This window comes from Pyxicephalus adspersus, chromosome 6 (genome assembly GCF_032062135.1).
Source record: "Pyxicephalus adspersus chromosome 6, UCB_Pads_2.0, whole genome shotgun sequence".
Taxonomy (NCBI): Eukaryota; Metazoa; Chordata; class Amphibia; order Anura; family Pyxicephalidae; genus Pyxicephalus; species Pyxicephalus adspersus.
Window position 1 is genome coordinate 95,440,933 of NC_092863.1, and position 22,190 is coordinate 95,463,122.

The 22,190-nt window shown below is 41.7% G+C and overlaps 1 protein-coding gene across 2 annotated transcripts in view; it reads right to left on the bottom strand.

Annotated features, from left to right (window-relative positions):
* Positions 1-21,096, bottom strand: part of PAIP1 (poly(A) binding protein interacting protein 1) — a 26,457-nt gene extending 5,361 nt beyond the window's left edge. The window contains exons 1-10 of one of the 2 annotated variants that reach the window (XM_072416676.1): positions 20,778-21,096; positions 14,128-14,279; positions 8,584-8,778; positions 7,397-7,509; positions 4,718-4,829; positions 3,186-3,311; positions 2,577-2,710; positions 2,362-2,479; positions 1,630-1,684; positions 1,464-1,551 (exon numbers count right to left, since the gene is read on the bottom strand). In XM_072416676.1, the coding sequence (XP_072272777.1) occupies positions 1,464-1,551; positions 1,630-1,684; positions 2,362-2,479; positions 2,577-2,710; positions 3,186-3,311; positions 4,718-4,829; positions 7,397-7,509; positions 8,584-8,778; positions 14,128-14,279; positions 20,778-21,012 (1,328 nt within the window). In that variant the 5' untranslated portion in view covers positions 21,013-21,096. The remainder of the gene's footprint in view (positions 1-1,463; positions 1,552-1,629; positions 1,685-2,361; positions 2,480-2,576; positions 2,711-3,185; positions 3,312-4,717; positions 4,830-7,396; positions 7,510-8,583; positions 8,779-14,127; positions 14,280-20,777) is intronic. The other variant, XM_072416678.1, reaches the window with a different exon arrangement.
* Between the last annotated feature and the right edge of the window lie 1,094 nt (positions 21,097-22,190).

Consider the following 22,190-nt stretch of genomic DNA (forward strand, 5'->3'; position numbering starts at 1 on the left):
TGTGCACAGCGGGACCATGGAGGTAAGGATGTGACAAAATTACGGGGTTAACCATCCTAGCCATTTTTTTTTGCCCGTACGAAGGTCGGGCATACCGGCTAGGTGGTTAAGGAGAACCCTAAAAGGACAATGTTGTTTTGACACAAAATGGTTATACTTGGTTTACCTGTGCCAAAATTTCTTGTTTCCATTTTGTTTGATAATAGTTGCAAAGGAAAATCAGGGTTATATGTCCTTTATTTTAATTGGATGTACGTGGTTTGAGTGATGCTTGGACATTCTCATGACACATGACTATTTTTGTATGATGTGTTTACATAACGTTGGGGGGCCCTAATTCGTTATTCCCCCCCTATTCTGCTGTTTAATTGTTACTGTAAACTATATTTGAATTCAATAAAAAAACCTTTGAAATAAAAATGATCAAACTTCTGCAGGATATATACTCACTGAACACTGAAAAAAGATTTACAGGTGTGTTTAGATGACTGCATTGAATAAACAATCTGGTTGAGGAAATCATCATCTCAGTTATTGTTGCCTTTTGTTATACTATATTGTGAGGACCTACTGTGACTGATTATGTAAACTGCCATTTCTGACCTGGTTATAATCCTCCACTTTTAATACATTCTGAATCACTGACCCAGAATAAGTATGTAAGCTCAGGTGTGTTCAGATAATGCCACTCTTTTTTTAGGTGTGTAACTAAAACCATTGAATCCAAATGACAGCTTTACATACAAATGAGTTCAGCAATAGAAGCTTACATAAATTCCCAGTATAGGTCCTCTTTAAAAACCCTTGCCACCCTCACCCCACTTGACCAGTGCTCCACTAGGTGCAATGCCTGGAAATGCCCAGGACTTCCGGGGGGAGCATGTGACCTTCTTACTTATTTGACTGTCCAAGTAGCTGTCTCAGTGTTTTCCGCAGCTCCTTTTACCTGGGCACACCACCTGGCATTTTTAAGTAACCGTGTAGTTGTTTTTGGGTGGTTACTGAAAAGTTGGGTGACAATACAGGGGCTGCCACCATCTAAAGATTCTTCACACTCAGCTTAAAAAAAATTTCTGTGATGTAAATATTCCTGTTAGTTTTTTGATTATTTTCAGTAGTTTGCACTCTATTGTTTTTATTTTCAAGCATTGTATTTAACATGAACTATTTATTGTATTTCAAATGTTCTTTGTTGAATATTGATAAACCAATAAAAATATATTGAAACAGAAAAAAAAGTTTGGGGTAGAATACTGCAGCTACTTTTTGATGGTACAAACAACAGTGGGTTTATCTGAAGCTTTGCTCAAAGCTAATCCTGTACAGCAACATACTACGTTCTCTCGGAGCTAACTTCCTGATCATCACACAGTTGGGTGGGGTTAATCTTTACATAAGAAGTGGGAAAGATTCAGACGGACAGACTCAAATGGCAACAAAAATAGTAAAAAATAAAGACATACGCATCTCCTGAACCAGGTAAGTCTGTCCCATTCTCGTCATAGAAAAAGTCCTCTCTATCCAGCATCTCCTGGTACTTCTCTTGATAATCTGAAAATGCAATAACAGTTGGCAATCATTACCAGGACAAGGCACAATATTGACCTTGATATTGAAAAATATTCTTACCTGGGTCTGCAGCAGTGAAGGGAATGCCATCAGACGTGTAAAATGTGGGCTCATTCTAAAATGGAATGAATGTAAAAATGCATCAACAAAACTTTTCAGTGAAGGAGAATCAAGTCCGTGAAGTTATGGTTATTTATCCTTTTGTTTCCTTATTTACATTTAACACCACCCTTTACTCAAACATCCCATCAATACTACTTTTAGAAATCTACCCCACTGCTAGCAAAGAAGCTTTCGTCCCCAAAGGGTACGGTTACATCAGGTCCCCCCACTATAAATGAGAGAGAGAGGGGATATGCTGGTGTTATTAGTTAGGTAGATGCTATATAGTGACATGCTATGATTCTGGAGCAGGGACAGGTAGTGTGATACCCGTGTGCAATGCTAGACACTGGGAGACATCACAGGGCACCCTGATCATGTTTAGTTTCAGCCAATTCTACATTGGGATTGCATGGCTCCCTGACCTCCCATTTAATGCTATCTGCATAGTTCCAGGGCCCACACCACTGGGCATGAGCCTGCTTATGAAACCATGTTTGACCACAGCTGTAAGGAGGACATTCTACCTTCCAGTCTCCAATGTAAGTAGCATTTTTCAAATGACCCCAATATGTTTGTTTTAATAAGGGTTCTTTTAGAGTAAAAGGTTAGACAAGTGCTATTTAATTTGGCTAAATGTAAAGTGTATATACAATAGATTATTAGGAGGCATCAGACCAATAATCTTACCATGAAATAATTGGGATCATTATCAGGTGTGGATTCACTGATGGTTGAAGTTGTATAAACTCTTCCCCAGTTACTCGACCGAAGTTCAACCAATTTCAGGAGCATTTGTTTCACATCCCTGAAGCAATAAAACATATATAAGTTTGAAAATTAAAGAAATATATCTTCTGCAAAAGGGGTATAACATGAATCCAAAGCCCAAAGTAGATACAAACTGCGATGGGCTAATTGCCATTTTCAACCTGCTACACTCTGCATCCAGAACTACATTCTTCATTCTCTGGATCACTTCATCCATGTAAGAGATCCCTTTCTCCTTCCACGCATCTTCAAGGACAGATCCAGTTAGCTAAAAAACAAAAGCATGCAATGTTTTATATCTAATGTTTCATACACTTCAATGTGAGTGAACTTATATTCACAGGCCAGTAGAATTGGGGCCTCTACTCATGGAAGAAGTATCTGGTGCTGCTAAATAAGAAATAACAAAATGGAAGCGTGTGGCCCTCTTTACCCTATGTTATGGCATTTGATCAGTTTACAGGGTAACTTTACTTTTTTTTTTACCCATTCACAGTGTTCAATACTTTATGGACATATCGAGATAACTGGGATTTCCCTTTTCTTTCCTCAGTTATGGATATGGGGTATGTACATGCAGGATTTAGGTTGTGCACTACTACAGGACACAGCTAACAATATTACAGATTACTACATATCAAGAATAAAGCAGATATGAGCACGTAGCCTGAGCTTAGGTGGCAGAAAAGACAAATTCTATGGAGTTTATTAAAAAAGGTTTTCACACAGAGCTTGGTTTTTACCTTCAGCAGTTTCACAGCACAAATTACATTATCATCCACTGGATTGGAGAACAAAGCATCCAGTAGCTCCTTGAGACCACTCTGTAGGATCTGTGCTCGGGTCACCTGTCCCTTCGCTCCTTTTATCTGAAAACAGAACAGAGAAACATTTATAAAACCACTGCTTCTGTTACTTTCTTAAGATAAACAAATGTTCAAGATAATGTATGGAAATTAAAGTGACAGCTATCTCTTGAAACGATACCACAGTGCAAGATAGGGGACATAGCCATCTCATCCATGCAGATAGGTATGTAATTATTGTGAAGATTCCTCTGGTAACTTTACAGTAAGTAAAAATGTCAAGGAAAGGACACGATTTGTTTTTGTTTAAAAGGGCAACACAATTGCCTTAAATGAAAGAACTCTACTATGATCATAATCATCTATTTTACAATCTCTACTTTTATTATACAAGAAATAGGAAACTAATATAAAAGAGGCTCAAAACAAAGTGGTCACTTATTAGCATGAGATGAATATCTTACCCCTGGGGCTTTATTAGAAAAACAGGGAATCTAACATTCCCTCAAACATGGGAATTGATTGATTGCCACTGAAACACCACCTGGGGATATTTGAAGGAATGTCAGATTCCCAGTTTTATAAATAGAACCCTTTGGTTTGTTTCTACTCCAAAATCCCATTGTGTGTTATAGAGCAGTGGTCCCCAACCCTTCTGACAGCAGGTCCCCATAGCATAGAATAACATTTTGCCGCGGCCCAGTACATGTACAGCTTACACTATTCTCAGCAGCTCGGCCTTCTGTCAGCACACTAGCTGAGAGTAACAGAGTAGTGTAAGAGAGCCGGTGTGCTGTCAGGTGGCGGAGCTGCTGGGAATGGCAGAGAAGTGTAAACCTTCCATACATTGCTCTGCCAATCTCAGCATCTCCTGTGTAAGCAGTGTGAGGAGAGCTGCCAACGCTCCCGCTGGTTGTGCTCCTGCTGTCACACTATAACTAGCTTTAGAGCAGTGTAAGGAGGGCAGCCGGTGCTCCTGCTGCCTGCGCTTCTGTCATTTATGGCCCCCCACTCACCAGCCACGGACTGACAGTGGCCTGCGGCACAGGGGTTGGGGACCACTGCTATAGGGTATCATTTTAAGCTGCTGTTCAAACGGAGAGGCGATACCTATTTAATGTACAGTGCTGCGTAATATGTTGGGGCTATATAAATACTGTTTAATAATATTTATATTAATAAAGGCAAAGGCAGCTAAGCTGATATGTCATTAGGAAACACTTTTTTCCTACTAGTTAAATACAAAATGTATGTATTTATTTTTTGCCCCTGGGTCAACTATACCTCCAGGGCTGCTTATTATAAGATAGATAAACTACATACTGGTTTACCCACCAAAATAAAATACATTGGCATTCTAGAAAATCCTATGCCATTTCTGGATAAACCTGTTTAATAAACTGATGCACCTGGTTAAATGAAGCTTATTAAACAGATATAACAACGAGGGAAGATCTGATTATTCATACCTCAAGGTTAAGATACAGTTCACCCAGGAATAGTATAAAAGCATGAAACCGCTTTCTTGTGGTTTCATCCCCTTTTGCTGCTTGGTCTCTTTTTTCAAATTCTGTCTGACACCTGTAGGGGAGAGTAAAATGAGAAATATAAAAAATGAGCAAACAATATGAAACTGAAGCACCATCATCCAGGGTTTACCCCAGGTCTTTTTAGCTGGGTGCACCACCCAGGACTTTTTAGTAACCACCGGGCTGTTTTTGGGTGGTTACTGAATAGTTGGGTCACAATACAGGGGTCACCACTCGCCTACAGCTTCTTTTCACCCAGCGAGAGAATATTGATCATTAATAATCCAACTGAGAGCCCTCAACTGCGAGAAACCAAATTTTTGCTGGTTATTGTTATGCAAAAGTAAATTACAAATTGTTTTGTTTTAATAATTAAAAAAGGCAAGCACTTTCAGAGTATTCAGGAATTTTGTATACAGTAAGGGAAAGAAGTATTTGATCTCCTGTTGATTTTGTACTTTTTCCCTCTGACAAAGAAATGACTAGTCTATAATTGTAATGCTATGTTTAGGTGAAGCAGGATAACAACAAAAGAACCCTCAAAATTCCAGGGTTTAAAAGTCAGAGCTTGATGTGCATTGTAATGAGTTAAATAAGTATTTGATCCCTTTGTAAAAAATGACTTAGTACTTGGTGGCTAACACCTTGTTGGTAATCACAGAGGTCAGACGTTTCTTGTAGTTGGCCACTAGGTTTGCACACATCTCAAGGAGGGATTTTGTCCCACTCCTCTTTGCAGATCCTCTCCAAGTAAGTAAGGTTTCGAGGCTGATGTTTGGCAACTCGAACCTTCTGCTCCCTCCACAGATTTTCTATGGGATTAAGGTCTGGAGACTGGCTAAGCCACTCCAGGACTTTCATGTGCTTCTTCTTGAGCCACTCCTTTGTTGCCTTGGCCATGTGTTTTGGGTCATTGTCAGGTCGTGGATAGGTATTCCAGCATATTTTCAATGCCCCGGCTGGGGGAAGGAGGTGCTTACCCAAGATTTGACAGTACATGACCCCATCCATTGTCCCTTCGATGCGGTGAAGGTGTCCTGTCCCCTTAGCAGAAAAACACCCCTAAAGCATAATGTGTCCGCCTCCATGTTTGACAGTGGGGATGGTGTTCTTTGGGTCACCGGCAGCATTCCTCCTCCTGAAAACACGGTGATTTGAGGTGACACCAAAGAGCTCAATTTCTGTCTCATCTGACCACAACACCCAGTTCTCCTCTGGATCATTCAGATGTTCATTGGCAAACTGCAGACGGGCCTGTACATGTGCTATCTTGAGCAGGGGGACCTTGCGGACTATGCAAGGTTTTAGGCCTTCACGGCACAGTGTGTTATCAATTGTTTTCTTGGTGACTATGGTCCCAGCTGCCCGGAGATCATTGACAAGTTCCCCCCTTGTAGTTCTGGGCTGTTTCATCACTGTTCTCATGATCATTGCAACTCCACAAGGGGAGATCCTGCATGGAGCCCCAGACCGAGGGAGATTGACAGGTATTTTGTGTTCCTTCCATTTGCGAATTATCACACCAACTGTTGTCACCTTCTCACCCAGCTGGTTGGCGATAGTCTTGTAGCCCAGTCCAGCCTTGTCTTGTCTTGTGTAGGTCTACAATCTTGTCCCTGACATCCTTAGACAGATCTTTGGTCTTGGCCATGGTGGCTAGTTTGGAATCTGATCGATTGATTGCTTCTGTGGACAGGTGTCTGTTATACAGGTACTGTAACAAGCTTGATTAGGAGCACGCCTTTACAGAGGGTGCTCCTAATCTCAGCTCATTTACCTGCATACAGCAAAGACAACTGGGAGCCTGAAATATTGCTGGTTGATAGGGGATCAAATACTTATTTTACTCATCACAATGCACATCAAGCTCTGACTTTTGAGCCCTGGGATTTTGAGGGTTCTTTTGTTGTTATTCTGTCTATTCAGAGGTGGAAGTAGACCTGAAAAACACGCATGCACCTAGTCACACAATGTTTCACTATTTCAGGATTTCCCCATGACAGAAGATACAATCACAGTGGAAAATTATGGAACTGTCTGCAAGCCTATTTCTTACTGATCATGCCAGCAACGCTTTCAGGGTAATTCCAGATCCCCCACTGATATACACTTATTTAATGCCTATTAAAGTATGCTATGTTCATATAAGTACTTGGCATTTTGCAGGGAACCTCTGTGGCTTTGAGAACAAATATTTTTGTTCAGTACAGCCAGATCATCATAAAAAATAAATCTCAGCTCTCAAATGAAAAGAACACATGATGCACTCTTAGAACTTTCCAAACCCCAACACTGTTATCCTTGAAAATGTAAACCTGCTGAGAAACCCCAATCACAATATGTCCTTCAAATTTTTATTCCTAGCTGTAAAGTGCCTTCTTCACTTCTTCACAAATTAGGCTTGGAAATTCCCTGCCACAGATCACACCGAACCTTTTAACCTGCAGCTGCTAACCCAACAGGTTCATTGATCTCATGCTTGCTTGTTCCACAACTTGGTAAACGGCACACTGGGAAGCCTGAATTTAGTCACACACTCTTTCCAGAGTAACCCAGTCCCTTTCAAGGGAAAAGACATAACCTAGAACTTAAAACTATGAATTTAATTAATAAAGTTACCTCTTGAGCAGCAGCTGTCTGAAGTTACAGTTCTGTAGGTTTATCTGTAAGTTAATAGACAGATGATTGCACAGACGGGCACCTGTGTAGGAGAAGTTTGGTACTGATGTTGCCTAAAAAGAGAAAAAGAAAATCAAAATGGCAAAGCACAGGCAGATTAAATGTAAGCTTTACATTTTTCTTTTAAAAGCAGAAAAAGAGCGTTAAAACAGGTACAAGCCAAACATTCCTTTTTACCTGCACCATACTTCTAAGAATTCACAATCAAGCAGGTAATTTTTGCAGAAAGAAAGACGATGTCTGCAATACCCTCTCCAACTCAGATTGTAAGCTCTTCAGGGCAGGGTCCTCTCCTCCTCGTGTGTAACTGTCTGTCTTTGTCATTTGCAACCCCTATTTAATGTACAGCGCTGCGTAATATGTTGGCACTATATAATTCCTGTTTAATAATACCTGCCTAATCACTGCAGGTTTCTGTCAAAAAGTTGAGGTGCGCATGCACAGCTTTAGTTGCCAGAATACTTGGCGATGCTGGCTTTCCCTGTGCATGGCGAGAATTTATGAACTCCTGCGTGCCGTCATCATGGCCCACCCAATCAAGGTAAGGATTCTGTACAGGAAAAGAAGATGGCGGCGCCTTGAGTGGGAACAGGATGAGGTAAGGAACACGGGTTTAGTTCCACTTGTAATGATTTCACATTTATTAAAAAGGTCATTCGTTTTGGAAATATCATTATCACTTTTATTAGCGTGCCTCTGAACTGCAGACTATCACATCCTTTACTTTATATAAAACGGTAGATAATCTTTTTATATAAAGTTAAAAAATGTGGGTTTTTTTCATCCTAAAGCTAATTTTTTTTTTTTTAAATAGAAGGGGAAGTCCGTAGCCTCCTGGAATAACATACATCAAGTACCCCAGCAGGCTGCCCCTTCTGCGCATGCTCGTTCACTTTTTTACATTTTCCAGAAGTGTGTCACCCATTCTCTCATCTTTGCAGTACCCTATAGAAAATTGTCTTAATCTAGGAATGGTCAACTGTTGATCAGCATCTCATCACCGGAACACTAAACTCTTCCACAAGGTAACAACATTATTACAGCAGCCATGAGCAAGATGCAGCCAATATGTGTGGCTGAACAGACACAAACTGGTAGCATTCGGAATACTAAAGTTTGTTCAATACCTGCTGATAGACAAGTTCCACAACTTCCTGTAAGGATTCTTCTGTGGTAACGCAGTTGTTTAGCACATCGGTAAACTGGAAGACTTCAATCTCAAAACTCCCGGGCTGTTGAGTTAATTGGGTCAGTATGTCTTGTACATATTCTGCCATGGTCATTTCAGGGACCTGATAGGCTCCATTTTCTTCTACAAAGTTCTACAAGAAGAACCAGGTTAAAATCACAGACTTGTCACACACTTTAAACAAATATACAAATTCCTTACCTTAGATTGGACAGAAATTAATTTGTATGTCCACAAAAAGCAACCGCAAAAGGTTGTATGAAAAAAATTTCCCATCTGTTTACATGAAATGGGAGTTCTACATACAACCACTGTCCTTTCCTCCTACTGTGTCACTGTCTGTATCTGTCTGTCATTTGCAACCCCTATTTAATGTACAGCGCTGCGTAATGTTCTCCTAGATTGTAAGCTTTTCGAGGCAGGGTCCTCTCTTCCTCCTGTGTTACTGTCTGTATTTGTTTGTCATTTGCAACCCCTATTTAATGTATAGCCCTGCCTAATGTTGACGCTATATAAATCCTTAATAATATTATTAATAATAATACATGAGTTCTGATATCCGCAAAAATCTGAACTTTTACAACATGTTATCTGCAAGCTAAACATAAACCAATTATGTGGGAATTGCAGTAGTGAGATATTGTCACAGCAGTCTCAGATCCCTCATGCAGCTAATTTGTATAAAATGTGGAGGATTTACCTGATATTTGCTATTCTGGAGGATCCTTATCCCAAAAAATCTACATCTCAGCTGTATACCTGACATGTGACCCCAAAAGAATTAGGCATCTACACTACCATAAAAATATCAATCATAAATAGGAAACCCAGTGTTCTCCCTAGACCCAGCACTTGTTGGGTCACAATACAGGGGCCAAGACCTGCCTACAGCTTCTTACCATCCAGTTTAAAAAAAAAGATTCTGGGGCAGTACAGTGGTTTAGTGGTTAGCACTCTGGCCTTTGAAGCGTTAGGTCCCAGGTTCAAATTTTGGCCAGGGCACTATCTGCATGGAGTTTGCAGGTTCTCCCTGTGTTTGCGAAGGTTTCCTCCCACATTCCAAAATTGGCTTACCCCCCTAAAAAAAAAAAAAGACCTTAGACTGTAATAAAGACTTGACTATGGTGGGGGCATTAGATTGTGAGCTCTTTGATGGACAGCTAGTGACATGACTATGGACTTTGTAAAGCGCTGCATAATATGTTAAAGAAACTGGAAGTCTCAGCAATGGTGCCTTGGGGATTCATAAATGAATCTCCCATAACATGTCAGATAAGCTCCCCCATGTAGATATCCACTACAAACCGTATCTAACTCCTATCATCTAAATTTACACCCTCCCGTAGCCTACTATGTTCCAAATAGCTCTGCCTCTGGCAGATGCCATTGGAATGCCCTATTATGCGTGACTATTGGAGAAAACTTGTTCAATGTCTGTATGATGAAATGGAGATCCCAATGATGCTTAAACCCAGCCTATGCCTTTTAGGTAATCTGGAAATATGACTTCTTATTATAACTTAACTAAACTAACAACCAAATATTATATTGTGTCCCTAACAAGAGACTGATAGATTGTGACATGAATATTATTACCCCTTACAAGAATTTTACATATATTAACAGGGAAGGCTTAACATTTTTTACAAATTTAGTATAGCTGGATGGATGACTCAAAATACATCTTGTGATCCATCCACTGAACCACATTCACTTTTATTTTTGATGACCCTTTCGCTTTCCATATGAAGAGATTCCAAATAAACCTGGAATAGGAGCTAGTAGTACTTATATAGTTAATCATTGTTGAATAATTTTGAATGTCATATTGACAGAAAGAACTCAGCACACATGTTCTGTAACTGAAGTTTTGCTTTAATGTTTTTTGGACATACATTGATTGGAAACAGAGAATAGATACCAAACATCTTGTTTGTAGATACTCAGTCCAGTATTTTCCCCACATTTTTTAAGCTGGGTGGGAAGAAGCTGTAGGTGGGTGGCAGCTCCTGTATTGTGACCCAACTTTTCAGTAACCATCCAAAAACAGTCAGTTGTTCAATGAAAAGTGCCGGGTGGAGCACCCAGATAAAAGGGGCCAGGGAGAACATTGCAGTCCTTTGGATTTGATAGTTTTATGGTAAGGTAGTCCTGCATGGTATGTAAAATGAACTGAACCCTTCTATCTGCTGAGAAAGAGGCAGATTTTAGAAGTGTGCCATGGTGCTGCAAATGTGGTCAGCTATGACACCAATCAGCTATGTCACCAATCAAATGCTGACATATGTGACCGTTATTACCAGAATTATCAGCCTTGAATGTATCACACAATGTATATGTGCTAGTAGGCAGAATGTCAATGCAAACACTGAACAAAACATTGGTGAGTTTTTACAGAACTTGAAATGTTTATTGAACAGTCTGGCAAAGGATAACCTTGGCTGCTATGTACAAACAATGCCTACAGAATAATCTTTTAGGATCTTCCCAGCTATATACAAAGTGAATATAAGAACACCTTGCATACTAACTTTTACAAATGGATTAAAGTAGACTAAGATTTTTTGAACCTTTACTCAATTTTCCCACCATCAGATGTTTATTTGGAATAATTCGGAATCTCTAATAATATTTTTCAGACCATAAGACGCCCCTGACCAAAAGATGCACCCAGGTTTTAGAGGAGGGAAACAAGAAAAAAAATATTCTGAACCAAATAGTATAAAGAAGTATTTAATAAAATATAGCAGAATAATATTTAACGAGAGAGAGATTGCACATTGCACATGACACATTGTACATATATTGCACTACAAGACTATAGTTACAGGAAAGGTACAATTCACCTGTCATAGGAGAATGACTTGCTGCTCAAGAAACCAAGCAATGCTTACCTAAGACTTCCCCTCGTGCCCTCTTTTCCTCCCTCCCCACTCACCACTGTTACACAGAGCCTTCTCACACTAAAACACATCCCCAGCATCCCTATAGACGGGGCTGCTAGGAAATAGCAGGGAGGGGTAAGGTAAGGCTTTCTCCACTGCCTGATGAGTTTAGTGCAAAGTCCCTTGAAGAGGGTGGAACGGCCGCCGTTCCCCTCCCTGAATGATCCCCGCATCAGTGTTTATGAGGCTGCAGAACAGAGGGGCCATGCTGCAGGGTGGATGCCAGGCTAGATGGAACTGCAGCCGCCTGACGCGCCCTCATTTTCCTCCTTTTGGGGGAAAAAAGTGTGCCTTATAATCCGAAAATACGGTAATAAAGACCTTTGCCAGTTTACATGATTATTACCAACAACCAACCTTTCGAGTTCAATACCATCCGATGGAAGACATCAATACATCTCTATTGTTCCCTGATGAAGCTGTACTGGTGAAACGCATTGGGAAGAGATAATTATTTTCCTCTATGCTTTTACAGCTGACCTGAGTTGAGTTCATAGGCACCCTACGTGGCGTCCAATCTCAATTTGATTATTAAAATTTCATTGTTCAATTGCCAAAAAAACTCTTCTTTGATTTATCGTATTTATCTGTAATATATCGAACATATATAAACTTGAAATTTGTTTCGTAAAACAGTTAAATTGGTAAGTTTACCTCCACTTTTCTGATTATTCTGCAAAGTTCTAAATTCTTTCCTACTGCCAGTCTTGACAGAGCCAAATGAATTTGAAAAGACAGCTGAAAAGTGGGCAGCAGCTCCCTAACCTGTTCTGAAGGAAGGGAAGATTTGGGATGTACAATGATGATAACCCGCAGATTGTTCTGATCCTTAACCATTGCTTTATAATGCAGTCTGTGCCTCTGTTCAAAATATTTCACGTCCCAACAACAGAATAAGGACACCGAACATCAACAAAAACATACCGTATTTTCCATTACTTCTATTTTCCTTGGAGATCAGATTTAAAGAATACAACAAAACAGGGAACTGCTTGGACCAGGCCAACACGCATGCAGGTTGCAAGGCTCAGGGCTAACTGATTAGATATAAACTGCTGGTGTGTTCTCATAAGATTTATTGCATCAATGACCATAAAAGGGTCTTAGGTAAATAGCATCCTGAAGAAACAACACTAGGAAAAAATAGTAAGGCTACCTACACGTCAGATGATTCTCATCTGATAATCGCCTCAGGCTGATATCAGACTAAGTGGACCCACGAACGGTAATAATTAACCCCCTGGTGGTATTGCCGAGTGTGGATATGGGTAAATAATACATGCAAAAAGCGGTAACCCCGAGCCACACTCTGGGTCACTAAAAACATAAAAAAAAACACTTACCTTGTTTCCTTTGGCGTCCTCCGGCGTACCGCCCGTCCGTGCAGAACCTTGAAGGCAGTGACCTTCTCGGGGAGCTCCGTGTGACATCAGTGCATGCCTCAGTTTGTGCGGGAGGGCGTGAAATTCAAATAATTTTGTATTAGCTTCAATACAAAATAACTGTATTGAGTCCAATACAAAGAAATTTTTATATTTTATATATATATATATATATTTTCATATACAAGCTACTGTACAGTTATATTACATGTTTCCCTATTTTTATGCACCCTTGTTTTAACAGATTTTTGTGTTTTTTTTCTTACTTTATTAAATATTGGACTATACGGACAGAATTAGAACACCGGGGGGGGTTAAGTGAAGGGGAGAGAGAACAGAAGGTTGCTGCTCTGTCGTTCTGCCCTCTCACAGTATGTGCAGAGCTCGTTCATGCATCCTTCAGTCTTTTGCTGTTGGAAAGGATTGTGAAAGAAAACAACAATTATTGCATGTGTGTAAACAGGCTTAGATGCCAATAAAATTGTGTAGAAGATAACACAACTCAATTTGCTTTTTCTTCCTACTAGGACTTTTTTGTAGGATTGTGACAAAGGTTTTGGACAGAGCAGCATTCTCCTCATGTTCATGAGAGGTGTGTCTTAGGTGATATTGGTATGGCTCGAAGAGAGGTCAATGAGGGAACCTGTGAGTACATTACATTAATTTTAGGGTCATTAAAAGGAGTTATAACTATGCATGTAGTTATGCATGGAGTTAGCATGGATTTTACTCCAGTTTCTTCCCACATACCAAAAAATATGCAGTTAGATAATTTGCCACCACCAACAACACAAAAATATACCTTTGACTGACTTTAACATACACTAGACCAATGTTTCCCAACATGCGGGAACCCCTTGAACTAATTTCAGGTCTTAGGTTCGGAACCCCTGCTATAATTACCCAACTCACTCTACATTAGTGTGGTGGTCAGTGGAAAGAGTTCCTCTTAAATTCCTGACCACTGGGAGGGACGTCAGCCCTAAAGATAGTTTAAATGGCACTGACGATCATTTTGGCTGAAAGGCAAAAATTACTTAAGGAACCCATAGCAACCACTGGAGGAACTCTGGTTGGGAAACATTGCTCCAGACGATCAGCATGAAAAGGAAGCAATGCCAATCTGAAAGCCAACATTTTAAGAATAATACTCACATTGCTCTCTACAGAGTACCCAGGAGGGTAAAACTCTGCAGCATTTACTGACAGGTTGGAGATAACCGACCCTGATTCCGGAGGCTGGGTTTTGGATACCGCCATTGGGTTGTTCTGGTTTATTAACTGAGTCTTTTTCTGACTTATCTGATCTATAGATAGAAAAAGATACAAAAAGACATGTAAGATAACACTTTTAACACAAGGAAAAAAGTAGGCAAGTACTGCATGTCACACCTACACTTCAATTAACACATATATAGATAAGAGGAAGGAGCCATGAAAGCTTTACTTCCCTCTAAAATCATATCTAAAAAAAATTAGAGAGAATGAATAAAACCTAATAAAAGGATGAGCCCTTCCCCTTTTTGACTTCCGGTGAATGAATAAGATAAGAATGAATAATAATATAAGAATAATGAATGAATAATAAGATAAGACTGAATAGGGGTGCAGAGCCTCCTGTGACAAATCCCAGGAGGCTTTAGGCCGCTCCTTTTACGCATGCCCGTTCTCATGCACAAAAGAGGCTTTTACCTGCAAAAGAAAATAAAGTGCCGATGTCACGTATGTGCAATGAGATCTGCATGTTTTCTTTCCATTTATAGCCGGATATGTCATCTGATCTCATGTCTGCACAATGCAATATCAGGAGACGGGAGAACATGGCAGGTCTGGCATGGCATAGGACTGAATTTAGGTCGGGGGCTCTGCAGAAGTAAAGGTAAGCTGTGTTTTATTTACAGTTCTGCACAAACTTGGAGCAACATGCTGAATGAGTTGAATATTTGATATTGGTTCAGGGTTTTCACACTTATAGTTTTGCCTTTATCAGATTTAGGCTTTGCAGCGATTTTTCAAAAACTATTATTAAAAAATTTAATCGAATGAGATTGGCACTTTTTTCCCCATTGGAGGTAAAAGTCCCTTCTGCACATTAGATCGGGCATGCAGAAGGGGCTTTTACCTCCAATGGGAAAAAAGTGCTTGTCTCACGCATACGCAGTGAGACTTTCACTCTTTTTTCCCCTATTTATATGCTGGATACATCATCTGATCTTGTGTCTGCGCAGTACAAGATTGGGAGACATAGGCAGGAGAACACAAAATCAAGATGACAAGGGGATGAAGAAAGAACCCAGGACGGCATAGGACCGAATCTAGGTCAGGTCTGGAGAGAGGGGTTTTGCAGAAGGAAAGGTAAGTGGCGTTTTATTACTCCTTCCCGGCACTGGGACAAAAAGGAGTTCCAGGATGACATGGGACCGGATCGTGGCAAGGAGTAGTGCCATTGGGGGAACTGCAGGATTAAAGGTGTGATTTTTCATTTTTTTCATTTCATTCTGCTTTAAACTATACACATATGCAGCATGGTGGCTCAGGGGTTAGCACTCCAGCCTTTGCAGCGCTAGGTCCTGGGTTCGAATCCCACCCAGGACACTATCTGCATGGAGTTTGCAGGTTCTCCCCGTGTCTGCGTGGGTTTCCTCCGGGTACTCCGGTTTCCTCCCACATCCCAAAAACATGCAGTTAAGTTAATTGGCTTCCCCCTAAAAAAAATTGACCTTAGACTACATTAATCACATATGACTATAGTAGGAACATTAGATTGTGAGCTCCTTTGAGGGACAGTTAGTGACACGACTATGAACTTTGTACAGCGCTGCGTAATATGATGGCGCTATATAAATACTGTATATTAATAATAATAACAGCTTTTTTGAATTAACCCCCCTAGTGGTATTCCTGAGTCTGACTTGGGGTCGCTTTTACATGCAAAAAGCGGTAATCCCGAGTCAGACTCGGGGTACATAAAAGCATAAAAAAAAACCCACTTACCTTATTCCGTCGCTGTCCCCCGGCATCCTGCTGGTCCTCGCAGGTCCTGGGGACATGTCTGCCTCCTCTCCAGCCGCAAAATGCAAAGACATCCTACGGGGTTTCCCGGTGACGTCGGTACATGCGTTGGTGCGGCCGGGACTTAGCGGCAGGAAATTCAAATAGTTTTGTATTGAATTCAATACAAAATAGCTGTTTCGAGTCCAATACAAAGAAATATTCATATAATATATATATATATTTAATATATTATATATGCTTTTGTACAGTTATATTACATTATCCATTTTTTTATATATTTTTTTTAAGATTTGTAAATCAATTATATTTACAAATAAAATAGCACTAAGAATAAATAAAGTAGTATATGTCTATCATTACATTTCTGAATGATGGAAATCTGAACTTCAACAGATACAGGGAATAGAAAATGTCAACTGCATTGAAGAATATGTTTTGAAACTATTAAGAACAAAGAGTATCCAAGTGAATATTGGTACAGCTCTGCCATGATAAACAAGAGCAGGGGATTTAGCCGTTGCTCAATAGTCAGCCACATGATTATTGCAACCTAAAACCTGACCTCAGCTTCTTTCTATTTAAAGTGAAACTAAGTCCCACTTGGAAGAAATGGCGATCATGCAGGGGGGTTATTACAGAAAGGGACAGGCACATTAAATGTCTCTTCTGCAATAACCGTTCTTACCTGCCTGATCCCTACCCAACATTTGGTGGGAATGAATTACCTCCCTTACATCAGCGTGGGAGTGATATCATTCTGGGTCGGCCTACTGAAATGGCCAAAGATCATTTTCGGGGAGATGAAGATGGCGGTGCCCTGCGATGAAGAGGGGACAGGTAGGTATTACGGGTTTAGAAAAACAAGTAGCAACACGAATAAACTTTGTGCAAAAAAAAAAAAAAAACCCCTAAGTTATGGTCTGAGGTAATGCAAGCAGCACTGTTCAGATAAAGGTGAATGCAGTGCTGGGTGCAGAGAAACACTTGCGGGATTGGATACGACGGTCAGAGTCTTTCCAGCGATGAATGATGTGGAGTTACCATGATATTAACTACAATAAATTGCAAAAAGCTACAAATGATTGGAAAAAGATCAAAGAGAATGCAATAGTAATGGAAAGAAGTGGAGAAAATGATTTAATAGACTTTTAAAGGGATGTGGAAGAAAGTAGAGAGGGATGGAGTGTTACCCAGGATTTTCGCCCCTGGGTCAGTATTACGCAGAGTTCTCCCCAGAGGCTTCTAGCTGGGCGTACCACCCAGCACTTTTCAGTAACCACCTGGCTGTTATTGGCTGAAAAGTACTGCTACAATATAGAGGCTGCCATCTGCCTAGAGCTCCTTCACACCCTGCTAAAACAAATTCTAGGAAGAACGCTGTTAAGGACAAGGAATGGAATTTCAGAAAGTTCTGACTGAAATGGTCAGGTCATCCAATATGTTTGGCCATGGCAGAGAATTCAGCGGTGATTGGGGTAAACCTAAAACACTAAATGTTGCATTTATGAAGCAGAGTGATCGTCTAAATCACAGCCATACCAATAAGAGGTGCCGGGTCCAAAGAAATGCAAAGCAGGTGCAATCAATCTGCTGACTGAAATGCAGGAAGACATTGGCCCTGATTTATTAAAGCTCTCTGAGGCTAGAGAAGATATACGTTCATCAGTGAAGCTGGGTGATCCAGCAAACATGAAATAGATTTCTTTAGTCTTTGGCCATCAAATGTTTTGAATCCTGGACCAGATCCATTGCAGGTTTGCTGGATTACCCAGCTTCACTGATGAAAGATGAAAAATGATGTATTCTCTCCATCCTCTGAGAGCTTTAGGAAATCAGACTAAATTTCTGTCCATGTGAGCCCTCACAATGCATAGAATGTGATTTACTAATGTGACCATTCCCGAAGCAAGGAGTTTATATAAAAATATGTTTACAGCAAGGCCAGCGTCCGAGTTTATTACCTCACATCAAGCAGATGGGATGGTAAATGATCCAAAATAGCAAGGATAAAAGGAGGTGATGGAGGGAGAAATATAATACAGAACCTGCAGGGATACCAGCGATGGTGATCAGCAGAAATAACTATAGCTGCATGGGGCAGAATAGTAGGCAAAGGAGACCAATCAGAAGTCAGTGATGGTCAGGTAAAAACATATCGTTGCTGTGGCCCCTGGTACCGCCAAGGGGCCACACAGAATATTTAGCATGTGTGAGATTATAGAAAACTTACAGTTAGGTCCATAAATATTTGGACAGAGACAACTTCTTTCTAATTTTGGTTCTGTACATTACCACAAATAATTTTAAATGAAACAACTCCGATGCAGTTGAACTGCAGACTTTCAGCTTTAATTCAGTGGGTTGAACAAAAAAGATTGCATAAAAATGTGAGGAACTAAAACCTTTTTTAACACAATCACTTCATTTCAGGGGCTCAAAAGTAATCGGACAAAATAAAACGCTGAAAATAAAATGTTCATTTCTAATACTTGGTTGAAATCCCTTTGCTGGCAATGACAGCCTGTAGTCTTGAACTCATGGACATCACCAGATGCTGGGTTTCCTCCTTTTTAATGCTCTGCCAGGCCTTTACTGCAGCGGCTTTCAGTTGCTGTTTGTTTGTGGGGCTTTCTCTCCGAAGTTTAGTCTTCAACAACTGAAATGCATGCTCAATTGGGTTCAGGTGACTGACCATTCAAGAATATTCCCTTTCTTTGCTTTATTAAACTCCTGGGTTGCTTTGGCTGTATGTTTTGGATCATTGTCCATCTGTATTATGAAACGAACCCCAATCAATGTGACTGCATTTAGCTGGATTTGAGCAGACAGTATGTCTCTGAACACCTCAGAATTCATTCGGCTGCTTCTGTCCTGTGTCACATCATGGATAAACACTAGTGTCCCAGTGCCATGGCAGCCATGCACGCCCAAGCCATCACACTGCCTCCGCCATGTTTTACAGATGATGTGCTATGCTTTGGATCATGAGCTGTTCCATGCCCTCTCCATACTTCTTTCTTGCCATATTCTGGCCTATCAATCTAGCCTTTCTTTTCTTGAGGCTTATGAGTGGCCTGCACCTTGCAGTGCACCCTCTGTATTTACTTTCATGCAGTCTTCTCTTTATGGTAGACTTGGATATCGATACGCCTACTTCCTGGAGAGTGTTGTTCACTTGGTTGGCTGTTGTGAAGGGGTTTCTCTTCACCATGTCAATGATTCTGCAATCATCCACCACTGTTGTGTTCCGTGGACATCCAGGTCTTTTGGCGTTGCTGAGTTCACCAGTGCTTTGTTCTTTCTCATGATGTACAAACTGTAGATTTTGCCACTCCTGATATTGTAGCAATTTCTCAGATGGGTTTCTTCCTGGTTTTGCAGCTTAAGGATGGCTTGTTTCACCTGCATGGAGAGCTCTGCATGTTGTCTGTTCACAGCAAAATCTTCCACATACAAGCTCCAACTCCAGGCCTTTTATCTGCTTAATAATGACATAAGGAAGGAATTGCCCACAGCAGCCCATGAGTCAATTGTTCAATGACATTTGAGCCCCTGAAATGAAGTGATCGTGTAAAAAAAGGTTTTAGTTCCTCACATTTTTATACAACCTTTTTGTTCAACCCACTGAATTAAAGCTGAAAGTTGTTGGATTCCGAGTTATGTCATGTAAAATAATTGTGGTAATGTACAGAACCCAAATTAGAGAAACATTGTTCTGTCCAAATATTTATGGACCTAACTGTACAACAAGCACGGGTCAGTCTCCATGGTACAGGTGAGGTGAATGTGCCCAGCGAAGGCTTCTGCTGGGTTTGGTGGTCCCACGACACTGATGAGAGGTTCAGGTTGGGGATCAGGGGTTTATGTGAAGGAAGCGTACAGAATCAGTGTGGGGATGGAGAACAGGCAGTAATATCATTAGGTAGAGAAGTAGGGAGGGCAGTGTATGGAAGAGGAGAGGGCAGAAGAGTCAGGAGGTAGACGGTAGTGATAGAAGGGCAGAATAGGCAGGGAGGAGGAGGGGTTGCAATAACAGGAAGGTACAAACACAGATCGGCAATGCTCCCACTGGCCGTGGGGTGGGGTTATCACTTCCTCCTGCCAGGGAACGGCTGCCTCTGGGATGACTCTACATGAAGCTTCTCCCTGGGGCAGCCCCATGGCGAAAGAATGGGGGCAGCACTGAGCAGTATCAGTATAAGAACCAGGATGGTGACAGGGGACTTTAATAAATGGAAGGATACAGGGACAGGAATTGGAATGAGGGAATAGTGAGGGGCAGCATCAACAGACAGGAGGAAATAGTGATAATAAGGTGACACAGGGGCAGTAATAGTGGTTGGGGTACAGGGGCAGTGGGGATGGGTCTCTGTTGGTAGATATGGAGCCACAGTGATGGATGGGGGAGGGACAGTAGGAATCGGTCTGTGATGGTAGATATGGGGCTGCATTGATTCTGATTGGAGGATGGCTGGTGATGAAAATAAAGGGCAGTAATTATGGGAGGGCAGCAAGAAGTGATGATAAGCGGGTAAGGGGCAGTGATTATTGGGAAGGAGGCATTAGGGTGGTAGGTGGGTGACACAGATGGGGGGTGGGTAGGTGACACTGATGGAGGGTGGTAGGTGGGTGACACAGATGGGGGGTGGAGGTGACACAGATGGGGGTTGTAGGTGGGTGACACAGATGGGGGTGGTAGGTGGGTGACACAGATGGGAAAGGGAAGGGGTAGTCAGCAGTGCAGGGGGCGGGGCAGCACAGGTGAGGAGTGGGATATTAGTGACCGGTACCTGCAGTGATGTCAGGCGGAGCGGTGAGAGGCGGTCTGAGCGGCTCTTGGTGCTGTACTCCCCCCGGTCGGGTCTGGGTGGTGCCTCTGCTGCTCTCCTCAGGGTTGGAGCGCTGCTGTTCCCGAAATCCGGGTACTGTGGCCGCCTGCTCCGCCCCCCGGCCTCTCCCGTAGCCCAACACGCCGCGGCCTCTGCTCCTACCAGCCCCCGGAGCACGTTCAAACCCGTCAGACATAGCGGGAGAAAGCAGCCCGGTCCCGGAACTGTGCAGCCCCCGGGCCCAATTACAACACCTCCCCCCTCCTTAGCTCAGGCAACAACAATCCCAGCGGAGACACAGCGCCATCTATGGTCTGGAGGCTGCAATTATACTTCATAAAGACTGCTGCTGAGTCACAGCGCCACCTGCCGACTGGAGGAATTCTGCAAGTAGGCCTGAGCCACAATTTATAGGCAAAAGGGTGTCATTGGGCCTGATTTATCAAAGCTCTCCAGGGCTGGAGAAAGTTCCCCCATACACAATATTTCATATTTAATATTATTTTACTGTATTTAACCACCTGGGCGTTTCACTGATGTCTGGGTGTGATTTGGAGCGCTAAAATACTTCTTGTACAATATGCATTTTCTGGCCTGAAATACAAAATTGTACAACATGCTATGTTAAAAAAAAACTGGGGCAGCTTCTATGGGGTCATTGGATGGTCTGCAGTGGAAGGTGAGTTAGCCTGTAATGTATACTTACCTCACTTCCTACCACCTACCTATGTGGCTTGTGTACCCTACACCTACCTACTTTTCCAGCCAGGCAATGTATGGGGGAAGGCCATGCTTACCTACTGACTGAACCTCTGCCCATCCTTCCTCCCATCACTGTGACCCTCCTGAAACACTTCAATATTCTACAACCTTTCAGGAGACAAGGCTAGTGTGCCACCATTCAACCCCCCTTAGGGGGGGATTGTGTCACCCCCACATTGCCTCCTGTCCTGTTGGCTGGTTCGGAGCTTCCAGGCGTCACAGAGATTCACCTGGAGATGCAGCCAGAGGATTAGGCAGGCCATCCAGAGTCGTCGTCTTCTCTCTTCTTCATGTGTGTTTTTCTTTTGTCGATGGATAACTATGCCAAGGCACGACACCTAAGCATGACCTGCACCATCCAATTGTCTGACTGGGTTACCTCCCAAACTCCCCTCTCTCAATTTCGCTAACCTATCTGTTCTTATTATCCCCAGTAAGCTGTGAGCTCCCTTCACTGAACTCAGCACTTGCCCAACTAACAGTATACCGCCAACGGTATTTATACCACTGTATATTTTAACTTGATGCACTCATGGAGATTAACTTTTTTTTTTTTTTTTCTTGATCAGATATCACCTTTAGCCACTAAAATGTCTCCTATACTACATTCTG